Genomic DNA, 20,972 nt, shown 5'->3' on the forward strand with positions numbered 1-20,972 from the left:
TCTAATAAGCTCAGCATGAATGGAATTTAAGGTTGATAAAATAGTCTTTTGAAGTTGAGACTTTTTTCTTTAGCTAAACTATAATGTGTAGCCTTAATATTTCTTTAAAAATTACAGTTATTGCAGAACTTCATTTTAAATTTGTGATGTCACATTACACTATACTTCTTAACTGAAATCTAGTCTTCAGCTCTGTTAGTCAACAGTCTAGTATTTCCTGGCATGCTCTACAGTCACTTTGCATCTCTTTTGCATAGGGATAAATGTGGTCGGACACAAAAGAAGGAAAAAAATGCAACTAAGCTGGAGGTCATAAAAAAGGACCAGACAACATCAACAACTCACATAAATCACGTCAATGCTGTCAAAGGGTCTTTAAAGTTGGAGGGTAAGTCACAGTTATATACACCGAAGATTTCTTCATACAGCCCTCAAAGAAGGATGTCCATAGACACGGAAGATGGAAAATCACGAGACAACTTTAAAATCTACACAGAGGATGCTTCTTATCAGTCATCCTGTCAGACTGGTCAGTCAAGAAATTCAGCCCATTCATTGGAGCCTAGTGCTGGAGTTAGGCACTTACAGCAGCCAAAGCATAGTAACAGTACTATTTCCCAGGCTCCTAGGGACGTTCAAGACCCAAACAGATACCTTTCACTGAAAGAGGAGATGTATGGGCTTTCCCATATCCCAGAACATCTAATGCATATTTACAATCAACCTATTGCTATTCTTCAAACCTCTGACCTCTTCCACTCCCCAGATCAATTGCATCCTGCTAAATCAGCAACTTTGCCAAGAAAAGGGCAGTTAGTGTATAGCCCTATGATGGAACCCATGAATCGCGACAGTTACATGCAAACGTTACCGAAAATGCCAGTGCATGCTCATCCACAGCCTTCTGTCTGCAGAGATGAAAACAGTACATTAGATAGTGAAGAGGGCTTACCTTCTCAAACGTCAAACTGGGGCCGGTACACTAACAGCTTACTGGAATCTGTCTCTGTTCCTGGGACATTGAATGAAGCAGTTGTGATGACTCCGTTTTCATCTGAACTTCAAGGTATTTCAGAACAAACGTTATTGGAACTCTCTAAAGGAAAACCATCTCCACACCCTCGAGCATGGTTTGTGTCCCTGGATGGAAAGCCGATCGCTCAAGTGAGGCATTCTTTCATAGATCTGAAAAAGGGCAGAAAAACGGAGAGTAATGATACCAGTCTGGACTCTGGTGTGGACATGAATGAGCATCATCCTAGTAGGAAACTGGAGAGAGAGAAAACTTTCATTAAAAATATGCCACATTCTAAGATCCTTTACTTGGAAGATCTGGATCTGAGTAGCAGTGAAAGTGGGACCACTGTTTGCACTCCAGAGGACCAGGCTGTGAGGCACATTCTGGATGGAGGGAATGGGTCAGTCGTAGAACAGCATGATGAAGAAGGTCTAAGAAGAAAAACTGTATCAGGAAGTCATGAATCCGGTATCCCTTCTGCTAAAAAAAGGGAAAGACCGTCTATCACAAAAAGAGATAGCAAAACCAATATCTGGAAGAAAAGAGAGGAGAGGCCGCTTATTCCTATAAATTAAAACACAATGTGCTTTGTGTTGTTGCTCTCCCTGCTGGTTATTGACCTCTTGGCTGCTTCTGTAATTCTGCAGTGTTGGGTTTACAAGGGAAATGTTGTTTTCTAGTATCAAGAAAAGTTACAGTTTTTTTAATATACAGACTGAGTTACTAAACTTCAATTGGGTGATTGATATTCCATGTGAATTGAAAACAGGGAAATGCTACTATTAAAATTTTCCAGTTCCTAATTTTGCTGGCAGTATAGGGAAGGCCCACATTTTAATTAGCCTGTCATTCTTGGATGCACCTCTGGGAATGCACAGTGAGAAATGTAGGCACATGTTTTAATTTTTTCGTACTTGTTGCTAATGCGCTGGTAGAGTAGTTAAAGCCATTCCTCAGCCTTGTTCCTAATCAATGTGACCATCTGTACAGTATTTTATATGTGAACTTTTCTAGGGATCTGTTACTGCTTCTTTGTATAATGTAAAATGTTTCATCAGTTAGTCCCACGACACCAGCAGATGAGCTCTGTTGGATTTATCAGCAGAGCTCTATAGCATTACTGCCCTCCCTTGTGTGCCCATCCATGTGCAAAAGGTTGCCATTCCATACAGCAGTGGCAGATGGGGGAAGTGTACAAGTTCTGTGGCTGCTGCAGTTCATGGTCCCCGCTGTCTTAAGATATTGCCCATCTGCTTTGTTTTAATCTGCTTTGTTATGAACTGTGGATGTTGAAGATCGGCATCTGCTATGAAGTGTCCACATCCAGCAGAAAAGGACTGGTTCCAGTAGCATTCGAAGCTGCTGCTGCTGGTGATGATGCCAGTGTCTTGTTTTGGGTTTGTTGTCAGTTAAAATCTTCTCTTCTGCATGCTCGTGGGCCGATGAGCTCCACAACGTAGTCTTGAATCCCTGCAGATTTGTAAGTTAGTTTGGCCCATAATGAAAAAGTATGCAAGTTTAGACAAATTATGCCTTTGAAATAGTTTCCTTTAGCAGGAAAGTTCGGCACTGTTGCTTTTTATTTTTTAAAAAAAAAGGGAAGATCATCGGAGGTTTATGTGCCTATGTTTTGCCAGCCTGAGCTACTTTTGTCTAGGTTGTGCATTGCAGAGGGGTTAAACAGGCTTTAAAAGTTGGGGGGTTTTATGAGCATGAGAGCAGATCGCAAAATTTGGTCTATAATGCAATATAAATACTACTTATGACTCATCTTAGAGTTAAATTTACCAAAAGTCATGAATGCATGAAATGTAACTAAGATATGTATAGAGGAAGGAAAAGGCCATCAGAATATTCTTTATTTTTAATGTTCATCCTGTCAAAGTGATCATTTCAACTTTGGCTAACAGAAAAGTAGACGCATCCCTTAATGTGCTTCATATAGTATACAGAATGGCTTTCTGTGGCTTTGAAGCTGTTTCCCTGATGAAATAAGTTCCAGCATTTTGGCTTTGGCAGTTTGATTATAATCATCCTAAAAAAGCTTTATAAATATTTCCCTTAGAGCTTGGTTAAGGTTCGACACCAAGACCCAAACATACAATGCCTATATCTGAATTGCACTGGGGTGAGGTGCACTCGGTTGTCTGCCCTGTAGTACACTCGAGTTGGGAAATATCCTATGCAGCTGGGCTTCTGGGATTATTTACTCAGGAAACATTACTGTGAAATATGTCTGTTATGTTGGGATTGTCAGTTGTCTGATCCTGTTTCTAGAAGAATATGCAAGGTAGCCAGAATGGTACTAGCAATACATCAATCCAACTTCTTCTGGCGTGCAGTTGCTTCATGAACAAAATACGATGTTCCTATTGAATTCACAAGTACAAAAGTGCAAAATAAGTTTGAGATAGGTGTGCAAATAAGTCTATAAGTATAATTGACCAAAAGAATCTGGTTTAATTACAGGATTCATCCACTTCAGAGGTGAAGATGGCTTGTCATATTAGCACGCCTTTGGTACTCTTTTTAGGTAACTAATTCAATTTTCCTATACTGAATACATGTTCACAATACTTCTTTTTTTCTATATGCAGTTCCACTGGATTTTGTGTATGACTAACTCTCTAGCCCCAAATACTGATATTTTCATCCTTTGCTTTGTTATATACATTAATAGGAATCAATGTATATATTTTGTGTAGATGCACATTTCTTCTGAAAGCTGCTTTGACTCTTGAGGTTTAATATTGCCCTGCTGTTAGAGTTCCATCAGTTCTGATGGCTCCCTTTTCAAAGAGAGAATATTCTATATTCTGTTGAACATCACAGAAAATCCCTGACAAGCTAATGGTTTTGAGGTGTTAATATTAAATTGATATGTCTTTACTTGGAATTTTGTTCACCTACAGTAACTTAAATATATTGCAGACTTTTTAATGCATTTTTTCATTGTATATACCAAAAAGACCTAATTCCTCAAACTTACTTGTAACGTTAAAAAAAATACAGACTACTGTAAATGGCTTTATTCATGTGAGTTCAAAGGAACAAAGTTGTGCACTCCAGTGTTCTTGTTCTGCGTCCAAGTAGGTATCTGGTCACCAAAGAAAAAGAATTAGAAATGTTGAAAAGATCAGTTATAACTTTGAGACTTCAAAGTAACAGTGCCAAAAGACATACTGATGTAGTGCGGATTCTTGTCTGCTCTGCTAGGTGATCACGAGCAAAGAGCGGAGTTTGGTTCTGTACCATCGTTCTAAAGGAGCTTTTGGCTGTCTGGATTAGTCACAATTTTACCCTGCACATATGGTAGTGCTAAATGGCCCCTTTAAAGGCCGTGCGTCAGTGATGCACTTCAGCTTTTAGCCAACAAAGCAAGTCGGAGTGGAACAGATCTTCTTGCAAGAGTTTCTTGCTGCTAGGCGTCTCAGTAGTAGGAAGAAACATAGAATACAGTTTTCTGAAAGACAGGTATCTCCTCATAGATAGGACTGGTATCTCTACTAGATAGTAGCTCCTCCCTTGCCAAGTCAGGGTGTGGGCATCTCTTTCAGTGGAATATTTAAATTCTTTTCTGGAGAGCACATGCTGCAGTTCTGGTAATACCATTTCCAAGGCTGTCTTTAGCTGTTGCTTCTATCCATGCCAGTCAAGCAACAGCTATCTTTGCTTTCTTTGTAGGTCCCATATGCCAAGTTTTCTGTTTGTGACTTGCTAGCCTTTATTGCATAATGTCTTATGCTGCTGGTAACGCTTTTAGAAAAGGCTTTCCTAAAGTCGAGTTTTATATTAAAAATAAATACATAACTTGTTTTCTGTGTCAGAATATGAGAATACTATTCTGTAGAGAGAAATTATTGCTGCAGTTGTATCTGCAAAGATAAATGCTACATGAAAACAGGTGATGCCCCTAAGCACACAATGACAGGGAATTTTCCTTGGCCCTATCATGAGCATGAGGTCTTGGATTTTAAAAACGCTATGTAACTCTAAAATTATTAGAATTATACTTCATATTTATATTCAGTATTTACAGAATATATTATCTGAGCCTTCACGTTGCAGCTGTATGTTGGAATTTATGCACTGGAAACCTGTATTCCCTATTAGCAGTTGGAATTCTTTTTGGTTTTACATCATTAAAAAAAGGAGTTTGACTACACTGAGTTCTAAAAATTTTAATTCCAGAGATAACCATATGTGATGTGTAACATGTGGAAAAGACAAAATGTTATAATGAAATTTGTCTTTGTGGTCAAACTAATGCTTTTCTATATTTCTATATATGATTTCAACATAGGAATTTATAGGAATCACTGAATTTATTTTTTAAGATTTTTTTTTCTGTTGGCTCAGTATTGCAGCACTAACAGGGTGCTAAAATGCTAGTGCTAAAATTAGGTCTGTACAAAAAGTAGCAAGGATTCGTGGCACACTGCTCTTGGGAAAGCCAGGGAAACATTCAGAGGTTTTGACTCCGTTGAATCTGGAGGATGATTACCCTGAGAATAACAAGTGGGCCATGCCTGAAGCACCTTTAAAGTAAGCCCCCTCTAAGGATGAGTGGGAAAGCTGGAAAGGATATAGCTTCTTTCTGATGCTTGTTTCCAAACTGGTATGTATTTGTGCTTCGGTGGAATCGATTCTTTCTGAAGAACACAAACGTTTGCAAGAATTATGTCTCAGTTCTTCACAAGATGCTTCTTGAGCTGTCAGCTTTTACAAAAAACCACATAACGTACATACAGTTTGAACTGAAAGGTATTAGGTAGATACAGAACGCTCGAGACCAAATTTTGTCATATATTTAGGGTGAAAGGCAATTAATAAACTTCAGGACAGTTTCCCTGCCATGGTTGCAATACATGATGTTGAGATTCTTCTTGCAGAAGGGTATACCTGTTCCAGGTCTTACCTGTTTTTGATAAGGTGGTTAATGGAGTTAGCCAAGGCTTGTTTCTGCAGATTAATTCATGTGGCTTAGGTCAGTACTTTGATGTACCATAAATTAAGGGAAGTGATCAGGCTAAATAGTATGCAGCTGTATGCACATAAATCTGGATATGTTACCTAGAATAAACTAATTGACAGTAATTTGCAGATTGTTACCAAATGCCACATATTATAGAAATTTAAAAAAGGGGGGAATCACTTAAAAATTCCATTTGATTAACAGGAAGAATCTTTATAGTACTGTCAGAAAATAAAGAGAACTCTGCTATCTTACAAACCTGAAAGCAAAACTGACTTGATGATCAGGGACATTATTTACCAATGTAGAGCTAGAGATGATGCACAAAAAATAATCCAGGATGTAGGAATGTTTAGTTGTCTGCTTTGTTTTTATGCAGTAATTTGTACCAAAGAGGATGAAATGAATGGGCACCAGTCTAAACTCTACTCATTAGTTGAAAAGTGAAACAGGTTAACAATATTACTGATCTAACACTGTGCAAATTAAAAGGCAGTATGCTACATCCATTGTCTGATACTGCATATTAGGAAAATCTGAAGATAAATTAGCCTGCTGAAGTGCCTTTCTCTTTCATCAGACTTATTTTATCAGTGGGACACTTGACTATCTGAAAAGCACATTATGGGGTTTTTTTCTGTTAGCCAAAAAAAACCTCAATTCATACTTACAATTATGTAGCTTTTATAATATTTTAAAAGGCAGATCTAGTGTTTTTTATGTTGGAATACTGACTCCTGCATGTTGATGATGATGGTAATTGTTGTAAACCCTGTTTTTTTGTATTTTATGTTTGAAAAGAAATTAAAAAAATATATCTTTAGCAATCTGAACAGTAGTATCTTTTAAAAATGCACATGTGGGATCTGATTCGACTTCATAAGTCAAGAGTAAGCGTCTTGAAGTCACTGGATTTACAGGTATGAAACTGACTGGGATTTTAACTTCAAAAATGAAATGAATATATGTTTATATATAAAAACTATTATAATGATAAAAATCCTTTTTTCAGCTGCTAGCCTTCCTTGCCAGTAGAAGCAGAAATTCTATGGAGATAGGTACTTAATTCTTATTTTCTAGAACCACTTTTTATCTCAATTTGGAGCCTAGCCTGCATTGTTTATATAACCCAAGCTTCTGCTTTTTAAATCTTTTTTTTTTTAATTCAGTGGAATTATGCAAAACACAGTGCTATGCCTACAGAATTAAAAATTAGTATTCTTTTATAGTAGTTTGCACTAATTTGTGCCACACTTCTAACAGTAGGCAGCTACATTTGTGTTAAAGAATTTATATGAAAGGTGGTTTAAATGGCTTTAATCTGGGCTTCATTTTCTTTTAAAAGCAGTATTCAGTGTGTTCTGATTACCAAAAAAATTGGCTTCAGATTTTTTTTTTTTTAGGACTGGCAGGGGAAAACTGTGTCATTATTTTTAGTATTAGCACTCTCAGCTTGAAAATTATTTTACCAAATGAAATTTTTTCAGTCAGTTTAAGACTATTGAACATTCCTATATTCCCCCTCCCCAAAATGTACTGGTACTTTATTCCCCAGTTAACTGATTCAGTTGCTTTGAAGCACTTGTTGCACTTCAGTCCATGTTAGAACAGTAATATTTTTACATTATCTTATTGTGTAGAAAGGCACTTTTTAGTGCTCATTAGAGCATGGAGTTCATAAAAAGCCCGGCTCTGAGATGCTGAAATATAGGTGAACTGATGGCACTGGCTGTGCCCACCACCCTGCACATTGGAGCCTTATATTCAACAAACACTTCATTACCTTGGCAATTGCTTTCAGAAAAACTCTAGTATGGATATTGTTCATGTAAAACATTCTTGGTATTCTGCATCCTGGTTTTAAGTATTTCTACCTTTTTATATTTTGTCAGAGGTGTCTTTTCATCTCTGTATTTACTACAGTATCAGTGTATCTGTTGCTGAAAATGTTACTAAGATTTGTAAAATGTTACAGCTTATGCAATATAATAAAAGTTTTGAAAAGTCATCAGTGCCTTTTATTTGAACATCTTTTGAAGTCATACGTTGTTTAGGAACATACCTCTTTCACTTAACACTTTTTTTTTCTAAATATCACTAAAAATGTGTATTTCTGTCATCACCATAATTCCAATGACAAAAGAATGTTATTGTCCTTAAGGTTACCAATTCTAATTCAGTCACATTCTCTGTTCATTTCTACTGAAGACAGATATCTATATCCACATTAAATCTGATTCCTGTTTCTTGGTTAGTGCAGGTAAGGTTATTCCTTGTGTAAATTGATTTTGTTGCAATTGGAAAGGGGTACCCAGAGAAGAATATTATTTCAGGTTTTGTTCTTATGTCTAATCTCTCTTTCTCCATTTTTTTTATTTAGAAACTTTCTGTGGCTCCGAGAACAAATAAAAGATTATTTCTGTATGTCTGTCTGCACAGTGCGTAAGACAGATGCATCAATTCGAACTACGAATAAGCTCAAAGTACTTAAATCCAGGTAGAAGAACAAGACAATATTGTGATATAGAAGAGCTTAAGCTAAACTTCAGGGTGTAATGTCCTATTCTTAATTGTATCTAACACCAGTATTTCTCAAGCCTTTTTCTTCTCTAAGCTTCACAAAAGCCACATTTCAGTGTTTTCACCATTGTTCAGAAACCCTGCAAGACTGCAGGCAGGCGCGCTGCAAAGGGTTTCCTCCCGTGGGGGGCACTTGCATGTGTTGTATGATCACTCCTTTAATGCTCTGAGAAACTACAGTCTTCTAGTAAACTACTGGTTTTCTTCTTACTCTCACAGAATAACTTTTTTTATTTTCAGCCTTCCTGAGAAATAATTTTTTTTTTAACCATTGCAAATCCATTAGATACTTTAAAATAGATGGAGTGAACTTTCTCTCTACAGGAAGCTAAAGAAATCTCAGGAATTTTATCTCTAATTTAACAAAAGAGAACAGTATTTTCTGTCATATCTCACTTCCATGTAAAAATTAGATATCTGGGTCATCATCTGATCTGTAAATGCAAATAATTATATCAAAGTTGACTGAAGTTCAACTTGTTCTATGTCATCATAGAAAACACAAAATCCAAACTATACAGATTACTCATTTAAATAAGAGTTAAAGTATGTGTGAGTAGGTGATGTTTTGTTTGTTCTAAATAAGTTGTTAGACATGCTATCACATTTATTTCTATTAAAACATAAGGAAAGATAATTGGAAAAAGTTCCCATTTTTCTTAGATTCTCAGAATAAAACTTCAAAAATGGCCGGTTCTTATTGCACATCTCTTCTGTTAATCAACAGCTGGCAATTGGGTTAAAATAAAAGTATTTCTCATTCAATTGGGCTTTTTATTTTCATTTATTGCAGGTATTCAGGTTTAAATCTTTGTTACACTTACTGGGAATCTAGACCTTAAAGATAGCTAAAATTACTAAAATTTAAACTTATTTGTCATGTTACCATTTGGGAAGTAACTGTTAGACTCAGGAATTCTTTGGCTTGGTTGGCCACCTGTACATGACTGAAAATGGCTAGGTGGGTGATTTCTGTATACTATTTGGAGGCTTAGCTCTTCTTTTGAGCATTAACTATCAGGAAAGCATAGCAGATCTTACAGACTGTACCTGATACTGTAAGTAGGTTCTTTTCCATCTTGCTTTTACTATTGCACATTTGAAAATAGCACATTTGTTATAATTTCTTTCAGCAATAATGTTAAAATGAGTCTAGCTTCTTATTACACCCCTGAATAAGAACCGTTACCTGACCGGTCTTTCAAGAATATAAAAGCTTTCTGCATTTTACATTTATTTGAGTAATTTACTTGATTGAAGGTTAAAAACTTGCAAATGAGAAATAGTGATAATTTTACAAGTATATGGCTATTTTCTGAAATACATCTACACCAGCCAAATCAGTTCCTCTGTTTATTTGAGAAGATTTAATATAAACATTTCTCACAGTATTGAGTTAATTTTTGTAGTCCCTACCATTCATGACATCTGATTATTCACTTATTAATTTGCTTCTTAGTCTCTAAGAAATCCTCTGTGTGAAGTATAAAAGTAAGAATATAGTTCTGTTATCTGAAACAAGACAATCATGAGCTGATATGCAGTGGAATTCCTTCCAATAATAAATCTATTTTTGTTGTTTTAAAGTTCAGATGATTATGTTTAGGTGCTGTTCTTGTTAGGAGCCTCTGTTGATGGCTGGTATTTTCCACATCCGTATTATTCTTTTTTGAGGAATGGACTGCTGTGCACAAATGCATCTCCAAATTCAACTCCCTGGAATATCTTAGCATTGTGGAATTAAGACAGCTATCTTTTTTAGAAGTAACTACTTTGTTTATATTGCCACAGTCAAACTGATGCTGGCTTCTCAAAGCATCATGAGTGTCATCCTTTCTAATGGTACTGGTCTTCCCAGAAAATGCTGTTTCAAAAGAGCTTAGAGAGTGATCCTTACTATGCCTGGAAAAATCACTTAGATTTCTACTGCTGTTCTTATCAGATTCTCCTAAATGGAGGTTGCTAAAAAATCTTAAAATTAAATCCTTTTGGGTCTTTGGCACATCTTTGTTAGAAAGTTTTTTTGAAGCTATTTTGAGAACTCTCTGATGCATGTTCAGATGATATTTGCTTGAGAAATAATCCATTTCCAGATACACAAATTTCTGGTTCCACTTGCTTTGCAAGTTTGCTAACCTTTGCATGAGAACCTATTGGGTAGTTTCCATGATTGGTTGGCGTATCCTTCCAAGTCAGAGGATTGTATACAACATATTCATCAATAGGACATGTGTTTCTTTGCTGCAGTAGCCAATTGTCAATACATTCCCTATGAAACTTAAAAGATAGAAAGGTCACCTGTTATGTAATGTTTCGTAGCTAAATATGGACTAATCAATTATTCTTGCATATAACAGGAATTCAAAGAAGCCTCTTCTCCGATGTTATGAGTGCAAACCCACAGGAACTTCACTGATCGCTAGGGGGCTATGTTGCTTATGTATAGAGTGAACAGATTCTAAGTTGGGCACTGACAAGCTAAAGAAAGTTAGTTAAAATTTTACTGACTGCTGTAAACTGGATATTTAAATCCCGTTTTTAAAGGTGCTGCAAATATCAAGTTACTTTAACAGATAATACAATTACACATATATTTGCTACTATAAGGAATCAGCAATGACTCTGCTAGCCTTCCCTTTCAGCTTAATTCCCCTTCTGATTCTGTTCCATATCAATTCTGGATGTAAAGGGCAGTAACTACTGAGATTGTAACCAAGATCCTACAAGCGAGCAACAAGTTTGAATTTATATTACTATTGTCATGTCATTAGTGAAGAAATACTGCTGGTCAGGTAAGCTAGCTTGAGTTAAATAAATCTGAAAAGGGCTATCTTCTGGGAACTTGCTTAAGGGTGCTGGTACAAACTAGCAAAGATGAACTTCACAGATTGGCTGAGTAATAGGTATTTCCAAATTATGAAACTTGCTGCAGGCTTGCAAAAGGCTCCCCAACTTTCAAGTCAACTCCGCTCCTTCTTTCAAAAAGTATACTGAGACAGATCAAAGCTCCACTGCTAAGTGTTGAAATTATAAACTGCTCAGAGGATTTAAATGCGCTTCTCAAATACTGGGAAGGTGCTAACTGACACTGATTAAGAAGCACAGAAAGAATCTGGTTATTTTGGCTTTAGCTGATAAACTAGCAAACCTGAACAGGCAATATTTCAGCATTTCAATATCCCAGAGGATCTAAATCTTTGCAAAATAATCTGGTTTAAATTTTTTTTAAAACTTAAGTGTGTTCAAGGTGATCTACTTGGAGAGATGCTACTGACTTCTTGCAGAATGTATAAGAATTGGAAGAATGTGAATAGTGAAGCAGGCTCCTAAAGAAAAGTACCACATTATTCAGAATTTGTTCTGTAGAGAAGTAAACATCAGTAACAGTAGATAAGTGATGAGTATTTGAATTGTCACTAATGACCATAAAACATATGTATCCCTGATGCAACTTTTGTTTCTAATGTTATTTACCTTGTCTAAGCTCCAAGAATAAGAATGCAGACTTACAGGAACAATCTGATTCATTACTAGCAGAGAATTATGTATCAGACCATTTCACGATGCTGCTCCTTGCAGCATTTTTTTTTTTACAAAAGATTTTATTGTAAAAAAATTTTAGCTGCCATTTCTAACCATTATGCTTCCTGTGCCTTAAAGCAGATGTTAAGACTGAGGCATACTGTTAAGCAAGGATGCAAACTTTCAGACTAGTGACGTGAACACTCTTATCTGTGGTGCCTTAAGGGTTCCAATACACTATGTGCTGGAGAGTGTCAGCATCAGAAAGTCCAATGTGCTACAAGTTAAGAGGCTATGTGAAGATTTGGGTCTTTAATGTTTAGAACACCTTTTTTTTCTCTTACCTTGTGATTACATGGTAGGAGTCTTACATGCTGACCAAGTCGAAAGCTTTTCAGACCAAGTCTACACTGAATACCTGGGGCAAGTAAATTACTATGTTTACTAATTAAGATGATGGGTAAAGACTTTACAATGTTCTTTGGGGTACAGCTAGTCCTAAAAGAAAACAAACAAGACCCAGTAAATTCAGAGAAACAGCAACTAAAGCTGAATGCTTCAGAATGGTAAGTTGTCTTTTGACAGAAGTTTCTCTTCAATAGAACCTTAAATTATTGGATGGACTAACCAGTCTGTTAAACCAGAGATGCTGCGAAAGTCATTCCAGTGATGTTGATCTTACTGTGACAGTCATGAACAGGCACACACACCTCCCAGAAAAATAAACTGGTATATTCTTTCAGCCTGAACAGTTGCATAATGTAAGCCATTGAATTTTACGCAATAATTTCTACATCAATTTCTCTGAAGAAAAGCTACAAAAGCTTTCATGACCTTTTGAAACCCAAGCTCAGAATTCATAATGCAAATATCGTGATCTCTTGCAAAGCTACCTTAGTTTTGAAATTATGTGGAATCATATCTTGCTCTGTCTTGGATTACAGGCTCTAAACCTAATCCTGTAGTCTGTTTTGGGTAGTAATTGATATTCTTCTAGTTTTTAATTCAAAGTGATTAATGTTTGAATAAGATCTCAGTCATTCTTTTCAGTAGCTTTTTTTTTTTATAAAAGCATAAGGTAAGGATAAAAGCCCCATCAACTAATTGTGGTGATGTTTTTATATGGTCTAGAAAAATGACTACCTTATCATTATCTGTACAGAAATATCTTCAGTCTTTGCTTTGGATAGTACCAGTTCATTTCTGAGATGATCCTGGAATGTGAACCTGTAATCCTTTCTGGAAGTCTTTTTAAATGCTGATCTTTTATGCATGCAGTACCTACATCAGGTAGTACTGTTTTTCTGATGAGAGTCCTTGTGCATTGATGTGGCAGATACAGAGATGAGCAAAAGCTTTTGTTTCTGTCTGTATCATCTGTTTCACTTCTGTACAATAAAGCTGTCAGTTAAGTTTTGATCATCGTATTTGTTATGCCAAATATTTATGAGTGGAAAAACTGATAGCATTTTTTAAAATACTCTTTACCACAGGATATTTTCACTATAAAAATTTTAAAATATTGTTTCAGTATTTTTTACTATGAGTTTCTAAACTACATGAAGAGAATTACTTAGTTTTCTAGGTATATTTAACTATGTTAAGATGACTTGTTGCTTTATTAGAAGTATTAATTACTGTATGTTCTTGTTCAAAATATTTTTATTGCCCTTTCTTCAGGTACTGTTAAGAAACTGTTAAAAGAATATTTCATGTTTGTCATAATAGATAGTATGGAAAAAGACAAGCATCTTACTTCTCCTGAAGATATAATATCTTTTCTTCAGAATTATTTCCTGGGTTAGAGCTTTTAAATGTTCCTCCTTGGGCTGATAATTCTGGAAGCGGTTGAAGAGCTCTCCATTTCTTACTTCTCTTCTATAATGTGCAAAAGTAATTGAGACAAATTGAACTCAAGATAGAGAGGATAAACACTCTTGTAAATGATGAAAAGAGGGGCTGAGAACAATTCAACAAATCTGTTTCCTAACGATTTTTGGTGTGGCAAATACAATTAACCATCTTAAGTTAAATGTCGTAATCAGACTTTTGTAAAGCCTGGAACAAAGAATATCTGCTTCAAGTCTTCAACTGGGACTTGGAGACATTCTCATTGTTTGTGAGACAACTCTCTCAAACTTGAAATGCTGGTATTTCTGGAAATCTAGAGACAAAGTGGCAGCAAAATTAACTTCTAAGACATAAGTATATCCATTTATGGTTGTTAAGGTAATCTGAATTCACTGATATTTTTTTTTTTTTCCCACTGCTTTGATTCTACATAGTGAATTAATGGTATAAAAGAACCAGCTATCTGTGTATCAGTCGGTGAGGCATGCAGCTGTGGCAATGGTAGGGTAGGATGTATTTGCATCCGCTGTCCCTGTAAGGGTGCCATGGTACAATGTATACAGGCAGAGGACAATTAAGCTCTCTTAGTTTATGGTGTTATTTTTCTTATCTCAGTATCTTTCTGTAGCTACATAAGTCTAATTTGGTGCAAGGTCTGCATGATTTGTATAAGGGGAATTGAAATCAATTAATATTATATAGGTCAGGGTAGGATACAAAAAAGAAAACCTGTTTGGTACCTGTCTAAAAACATACGGAGAATGGCAAAAGCCAGTGAAACATTCATGATATAGGTGATACTCGACACAGTACAGCTAAAAGGAAAAACAAAACCACATCAACAGAATAAGGAGCTAGGTCAACAAGCTGTTAACAGTTCATCATAAAGTAGTAGCTAAATTTATTATTTGGAAAAGGACAATCCCAAATACATACTACAGAATTGTTTGGAGATGTACTGCGCTAAAAGCAAGTTTAAAACTTAAAACCCTTTGTTTACCGTGGATGTTTATGTGTTTACAAAGCACATATAGTCTACTCTGTAGGTGAAATCAGTTACTTATAATAAAGGCAGAGAGATAAGTGACAAGCTGTAAGATAACACTCAAAGACATAGCACTGTCAAAATCCTGGTTTAAAAATACTTACTTGTAGCACTTTCCTATAATTGGAAATACTCTGCCATTATTGCAAGGGATTCCAAGGTGCCTATCCAGTCTTGGTTTCTCTGGTGCAGTCACAAGTTGTTTAGAGTGTCTAAATTCTTCTAGAATGAACGTTAGAGGTGCAAATTTTTCTCTGCAAAGTGGACACTTCACTACAGAGTCATTCTCCAATTTATCTTGGTGGTCAGCCCAAATCTTCATACACTTTATGTGAACGTTGTTACCACAGCTGTATCTACAGAAAACAAATACCAATTTCTGTAATCTTTCCAGAAGCATATGAGAAAAATCATATAGCAATACTAAGTAGTCTTCCCTCTTTTATTTTCCTTCTTTCCCTCCACCCACATTTTAACTTGTAGGATTGCTGAATTTTCCGGATTGGAAAAGGGCTATAACAACTGTCGGGTATTTTTCCTTCTGTATTGAAGCTAGCTATATTAGCAGATCTTGTATCATTTATTCTATAATTAGAAATGTAGCAAGACAAAGAACAAATTGTATACTTAACCTGCAGTAAGTGATGGGAAGCATTTTCTTTGTTACTTAGGAAGAGTTATTACTCTTCCTGACAAATGGGACAAACATCCTCTTCATCAACTTCTTTTTGATCAATGCATCTATCATTCACCTGGCGTAATGTCTGTGCGAAGAGTTCCCTCTGGATTTTGTGTTCGTTCTTGATGCAATTGCTGAAGCACATCCTCAATTTCTCTTTCCAGAAGACCCAACTTAAAAGCATCTAGCAAAAGTAAACGCAAAAATTAAGTGTTTCAGCAGAACTCTGCACTTACCTCATTTGTAATAGTTCTCCATCTATGAAATGCAGTAGGTACTCTCTCTGTCAAATATATGCAGTACGTTTCAGCCCAAAAAAGTTGTAAATTGGTTGTTATAACTTGCACAGAAACTTTTCATATTGTTTATGCAAGTTCTTATCTAAAATGGTGTCCAAGGTAAAAATGAATCAAAAATGTTTTTAAACTGTGAAGTTTTCAGTAATTTTTCAGTAAGTTAAATCTGGCTCACTAAATGTATTGATTGAAACAGTGTTTCATCCCAAAAGGCCTTTATAGATCTGTTTAAGGCAGAGTAAAAAAGTTTTTGCTTCTAAGTACTGGAAATGAACAACTATGGAGGATTTTCTAGAAATATTATTTCTTGGGAAAAAAAAAACCAGCATAGTGTTTTTCTGTCTAGTGACCTCTGTTCAAAAAAACTAAAAATGCTTTCTGAACCTCAGATTAAACCTTGCACCATCTTTTGATAACACGGAATAATAAAGTAGTAAATATTATTTCCTTAGTATAACTTATGATGCTTGTGAATTGAATGTATTTAGCTTCTCATTCAAGATTCAAGAGACTAATTTCATAACCAAATGTTGACATTTCAGGAAAACACTGAAGGGCCTTCCTTGAAGTTTCCTTATTTTCACAAGGAGAAAATGATGCAAGGTAGGATATTCCTCTGCTAACAGCCAGCTTTGGCAAATGAATTTGTTCTCTGAAACTCAGTTTGGGTACAGTTCTGATAGCACACATCACTATATTCCATAGCCAGAAACCTGTTACAAATTCTAGTGATGAGTCAAGATGAAAACCAGCTCACTTTCTACTGAAGTTATTTTGCCTATACAAAACTTCAGAAAGTAAAATGTTCTAAAATCTAGTTCAGATAGAAAAATACAAGCTAGGTTCTGACTATGTACAAGATGTTTGGTTTTGTATGTAAATATTTTTTTAAAAAGTAACTTCTTGAATGGTGGCCATTCTTTAAGGTTGGTTTGTATTTAGCTGCTTTGTTACAACTTGGGAAAAGATCTTTAGACCAACTATTTTGTGTGATGTTTACGCTATTTGTGTTGTTTGAGTTCCTAAAGTTCTAGGAAAGGAAATCTAACAAACCAGTTGAGAATCTGGCTCATAATAGCCTAAAATCCTGACTCAGGTCAGAAAGTGAACCTGGCTATACAGATTATACCCTCTGGATTAGAAAGCTTTGTGGGTTTGGTATTAGAAAGCCACAAATGTCAAAATCAGTAAAGGATTACATTTTGCACAGCTTACTTTCTTCACATACCCATAAGTTTGAGGGGGAATGTCCATGACACTGGCAGCATTTATGAAATACTACCATTTAGATGATGTGAAAGTAGAAATGTTGCCCTAAGCTAGAAAAGTCATTACAGTTATATTAGTTTATGCTGAAGGACTTGCTACACAAAAGTGATAAAAGATGAACTAGTTCTGTAGCTAATTTCTTATTAAATGAAGCAGCAAATTTATCAGTGACTGGCCACTAAGAATATCTTGAGAGCACTGGATTAACAAGGTGTACAAGGCGTTTTTATAAACGCATAGCTTTTCCTGTATATATTTTAAATTGTTGCTTTTTCTGCATTTTCGTTTTTCTTGAAACTGCAGATGTAATCAATGATATAACAAAGTGTTCTGTATCAGAAAAAATGAAACAAATTGGAAAATGCCTGAAACCACTAATCTCTTTTTTTTTTTTTTTGAGAGGAGGAACAAGACAGTGATCTATAAAAAAAATTTCATCAAACTCTGGAGGACATTGCTTCATACATTTAAAGTTCATAAGCTCTACATCCAAGCCATAAAAGAGAGGCTAATACTTACATTCATGATCTCTTGGTAATCGATACTTTTTCAGCAGTATCCTACAATTCATAATCAAAGTATCTGATATGTAAAAACATCAATGTAAAGTTAGTTATTAGTTTAACTTTACAATTTAAATGGAGAGTCTATTAAGAGTCTTACACAGTCTTACAGAGAAAGTATTAATTGTGTGATTTTGTGTGATTAGATGAGAGAAGCTGAGTAATCTTACTGCAGTAAATTCAGTTTAATAATTTTAAATGAATTTTAAAAATTAATTTGAAGCAAGGGTGTAGTCCCCTTCCTAGCTTATATTCCTGTCACTTCTAGGGCTTGTTTGATTTCTTCAGTGACCTGATTCCACTTGCTAAACTGCCAAAAAACTAATTTTCTGTTACTTACTGAGGTTTGATTCAGCCTGTCAAATCCTGAGACAAGTAATACATCCCTACCCGTGAAGAGAGAATGGGACAACTACTGTGGCAGCAGGAGCAGATTTCATTGATTTCTGCATGACGCTTCGTGTTACAGCTGTGGTTTGTTTGTGACTCCGTTTGGAGTGCACCAGGCGTGGAAGCTGTATCGGTTTCTTTTGAAGTCTGAAATGGATCTTGTGTGGCTGGTTTTGACACCAGGTTTATCTTTGCTCTGACATAAACACACCTGCTCTGATATATAAACTGCTGATATATAAATATACTTACTTTTTTCCCTAGTACTAACAACAAACAGCTCCACGTCGGTAACCCCAGTACGGTATGACGAAGAAACTGGTGTAAGTATACCTTGCCCCGCTGTCAGTTTCGGTTTTCCTTTGCAGAAATAACTGCTGCGCCTCATGTTAAAGTTGGACCGTGTGCACGGGCGCTGAGGGCGACAGCGCAGACCCCCTCCACGCCGACGGGGAGAGGCGGCAGCCGGGCCTGCCGGCGGCGGTTGCGAGCGCCGGAGCCGCGCCGCAGCGCCCCCCGCCTCGCCTCAGCGGCGGAGGAGCGCGCAGAGGCCCGTCCCCGCCAGGAAGGCGGGCAGGTGCAGGAGCGCGGCGCTCCCAACAGCACCTGCCATAGACAGCGAGAAGCGCCCGGCAAAGGCGGAGCGGCGCCGCTAGGCTCTAGGCGAGCGGCCTGGTCCCGCCAGGCGAGCCGCCCCGCCGCGTCCCCCCGCACCCGCAGCGGCGGGCCGGCCTGGCCCTCCTCCCGCAGCAGGGGGACCGTGGGCCTCAGCGCCCTCACGACGCGCATGGTGCTGCTCGGCGCCCAGTCCTGCTGCCGCCTCAGCTCGGCGCTCCCGCCCACCCGCCGCCGCCGCGTGGCTGCGGCAGCGCGCGGCCAACGGCCGCAACCGCCTCGCCGGCCGGTCCCCGCAGCACCGGCACGGCCGCCGTTACCAGAGGCCCCTCAGCGGACGCGCCTCGCCGCGGCGTTGCGCCCCGCAGGCCGACTTCCGCGCACTCCCGCCCGCCTCAGGGGCCCAGCCGGCCAGCTGCCGGGCACAGCCGACCGGGGGAGCCGCGGCCCGTTCCCGCCGCCTCCTGAGGCGGTCGCTGCCGCGGTCGCTGTGCCCAGCTCTGGCTCCTGCGGGCGTCGCGGCTGCTCCCGCCGGCTGCCTGCAGCGGATCGCAGCGTTGGCCTTGTAAAGCCGTGAGCGTGCTCGGTGCGTGGCTGGTATTAGTATTTCCCATTACCGGTAGGATCTTTCCAGAAAACGAAGGGTCGCCTCCTCACCCAGTTTTGTTCTCTTCCCTCGGCACTCCGCAGTTCTTTTTTAACGCACTTGAAATACACGTGTTTGTTTTATTACGTGCTTTTTTAAGGCAAAACAGTTTTGAAAACATTTACCAGAAAGGTGGGCGGGTTTCTGTTTTGTGTCGCCGTCGCTAGGGGGAACTGTTGCACTCCCTATAGTCTGTAAAAATGTGTTTATTTTCACGTTAAGTATTTGTATCAATTCTTCAAACAATCTATAGTCACGAGTCTTTGGATAATATCAAAGTAATTTGTGTTACTTTTACTGGAATATAAACAGGTATAAGGCGGTAATGGAGATCTAACTCCCCTTTATGTTTTTTAAAGGTGTAGAAAGTCTCTTTGTCCTGTGCTAGGCTTCTCTGAAATGCTTTTTTATTTCAGAAGTGACTAAGCCCTGCTGGGAAGCGACAGAGATGGGGCAGAGCTCCCAGAAAGGCAGGAAGAGTCAGCAGAGGGGCCCCTGGGGATGCCAGAGGAGTTGAGATGAGGTTATGGGAAGGCAGCAGGAGTCTGGGGCCTGGCGCTGTGCCACGTCGGAATGGATGACCCCCATGCCAGATGGTGGAGGAAAAGTGTTGATGAAGAAAAGCCGATCTAGCTGCAGGACCCTGATCCAGATCAGTGCAGAGGTGCGAAGAAGGTTAGACAGAAAGCTTTTTTTGAATGCTAGGTTCATGAAGGAAGCAGCTGGAGACTCTGGTGCCTGGGACAGAACTACTGTAGAATAGTGTGGAAGGCACTAACTACATAGGGACTTGATATAGCGACATCATACAGCTATTCAGGTGAGTTGGTCACAAGCGTGACTTGAGTCAACTCAAGTGGACAAGTCAAACTGGAAGGATTGAAGGGGCAATATGAAATGGGATCTGGAAGTGAGTGTAGTCAGTATCAGAATATGCTGAGGCCACTGTTTTTAACTAAGTGGTGTGTCAAATAATCCTCAGAGTTTATTCTTTCAACCAATTTGTAAGGCCCCTACCAGCAGACCAAGGTTAACGGATAGTGAGCTGGATGAGGATCAATAAACAAAGCCGCTTGGTGCAACATGCTTAAGCAAAGTCCTCAGGGTGTAGTTTTTAGCTAGATATCACAGACTTTTTGTAAAATCTCCTGGACCAGCTTGTTCATGTCCTTTTCCTTGCCTTCACCACTGTGTCATCTCTCCTGAATGATGTTTTAGGAAATAAAAAATTATATTTCACTTTTTTGGGGTGGTTTGTTTTTGTTTTTGTTTTTTTCCCACCAGACATAAGATGTCATAGTGTTAACAGCCACACAGAAATATATAGTATGTGCTCTGAAGGAAGAGGAATTTTAAAAATAGCTAAGACTAGTTCATTGTCTTGTGATTTATCAAATTCTCAGTACTAGGTTTGAGAAAGGTACATGTACCTTGCTAAACTTTTGAAGGATAGGATTACAAACATATATAAAGGACTAAGTTTCAGATTTGGTTGAACTTCTTCAGAGAAAGAGCCTCAGAAA

General features: G+C 37.9%; 2 protein-coding genes across 2 annotated transcripts in view; one reads left to right on the forward strand and one right to left on the reverse strand.

The window, feature by feature from the left end:
* Positions 1-7,994, forward strand: part of FAM171B (family with sequence similarity 171 member B) — a 39,072-nt gene extending 31,078 nt beyond the window's left edge. The window contains exon 8 of the mRNA XM_075511861.1: positions 258-7,994. Within this exon, the coding sequence (XP_075367976.1) occupies positions 258-1,593 (1,336 nt within the window). The 3' untranslated portion in view covers positions 1,594-7,994. The remainder of the gene's footprint in view (positions 1-257) is intronic.
* A 2,105-nt stretch (positions 7,995-10,099) lies between these two features.
* ZSWIM2 (zinc finger SWIM-type containing 2) lies at positions 10,100-19,417 on the reverse strand. The gene is given in 14 exon segments (XM_075511226.1): positions 10,100-10,597; positions 10,599-10,850; positions 12,440-12,593; positions 13,852-13,973; positions 14,687-14,761; positions 15,092-15,347; positions 15,624-15,658; positions 15,660-15,771; positions 15,773-15,854; positions 17,755-17,801; positions 18,725-18,761; positions 18,764-18,794; positions 18,903-19,048; positions 19,237-19,417. Coding segments are annotated over 14 exon segments (2,028 nt in total).
* Positions 19,418-20,972: the final 1,555 nt, after the last annotated feature.

The sequence above is a fragment of the Mycteria americana genome, chromosome 9, assembly GCF_035582795.1.
Source record: "Mycteria americana isolate JAX WOST 10 ecotype Jacksonville Zoo and Gardens chromosome 9, USCA_MyAme_1.0, whole genome shotgun sequence".
Taxonomy (NCBI): Eukaryota; Metazoa; Chordata; class Aves; order Ciconiiformes; family Ciconiidae; genus Mycteria; species Mycteria americana.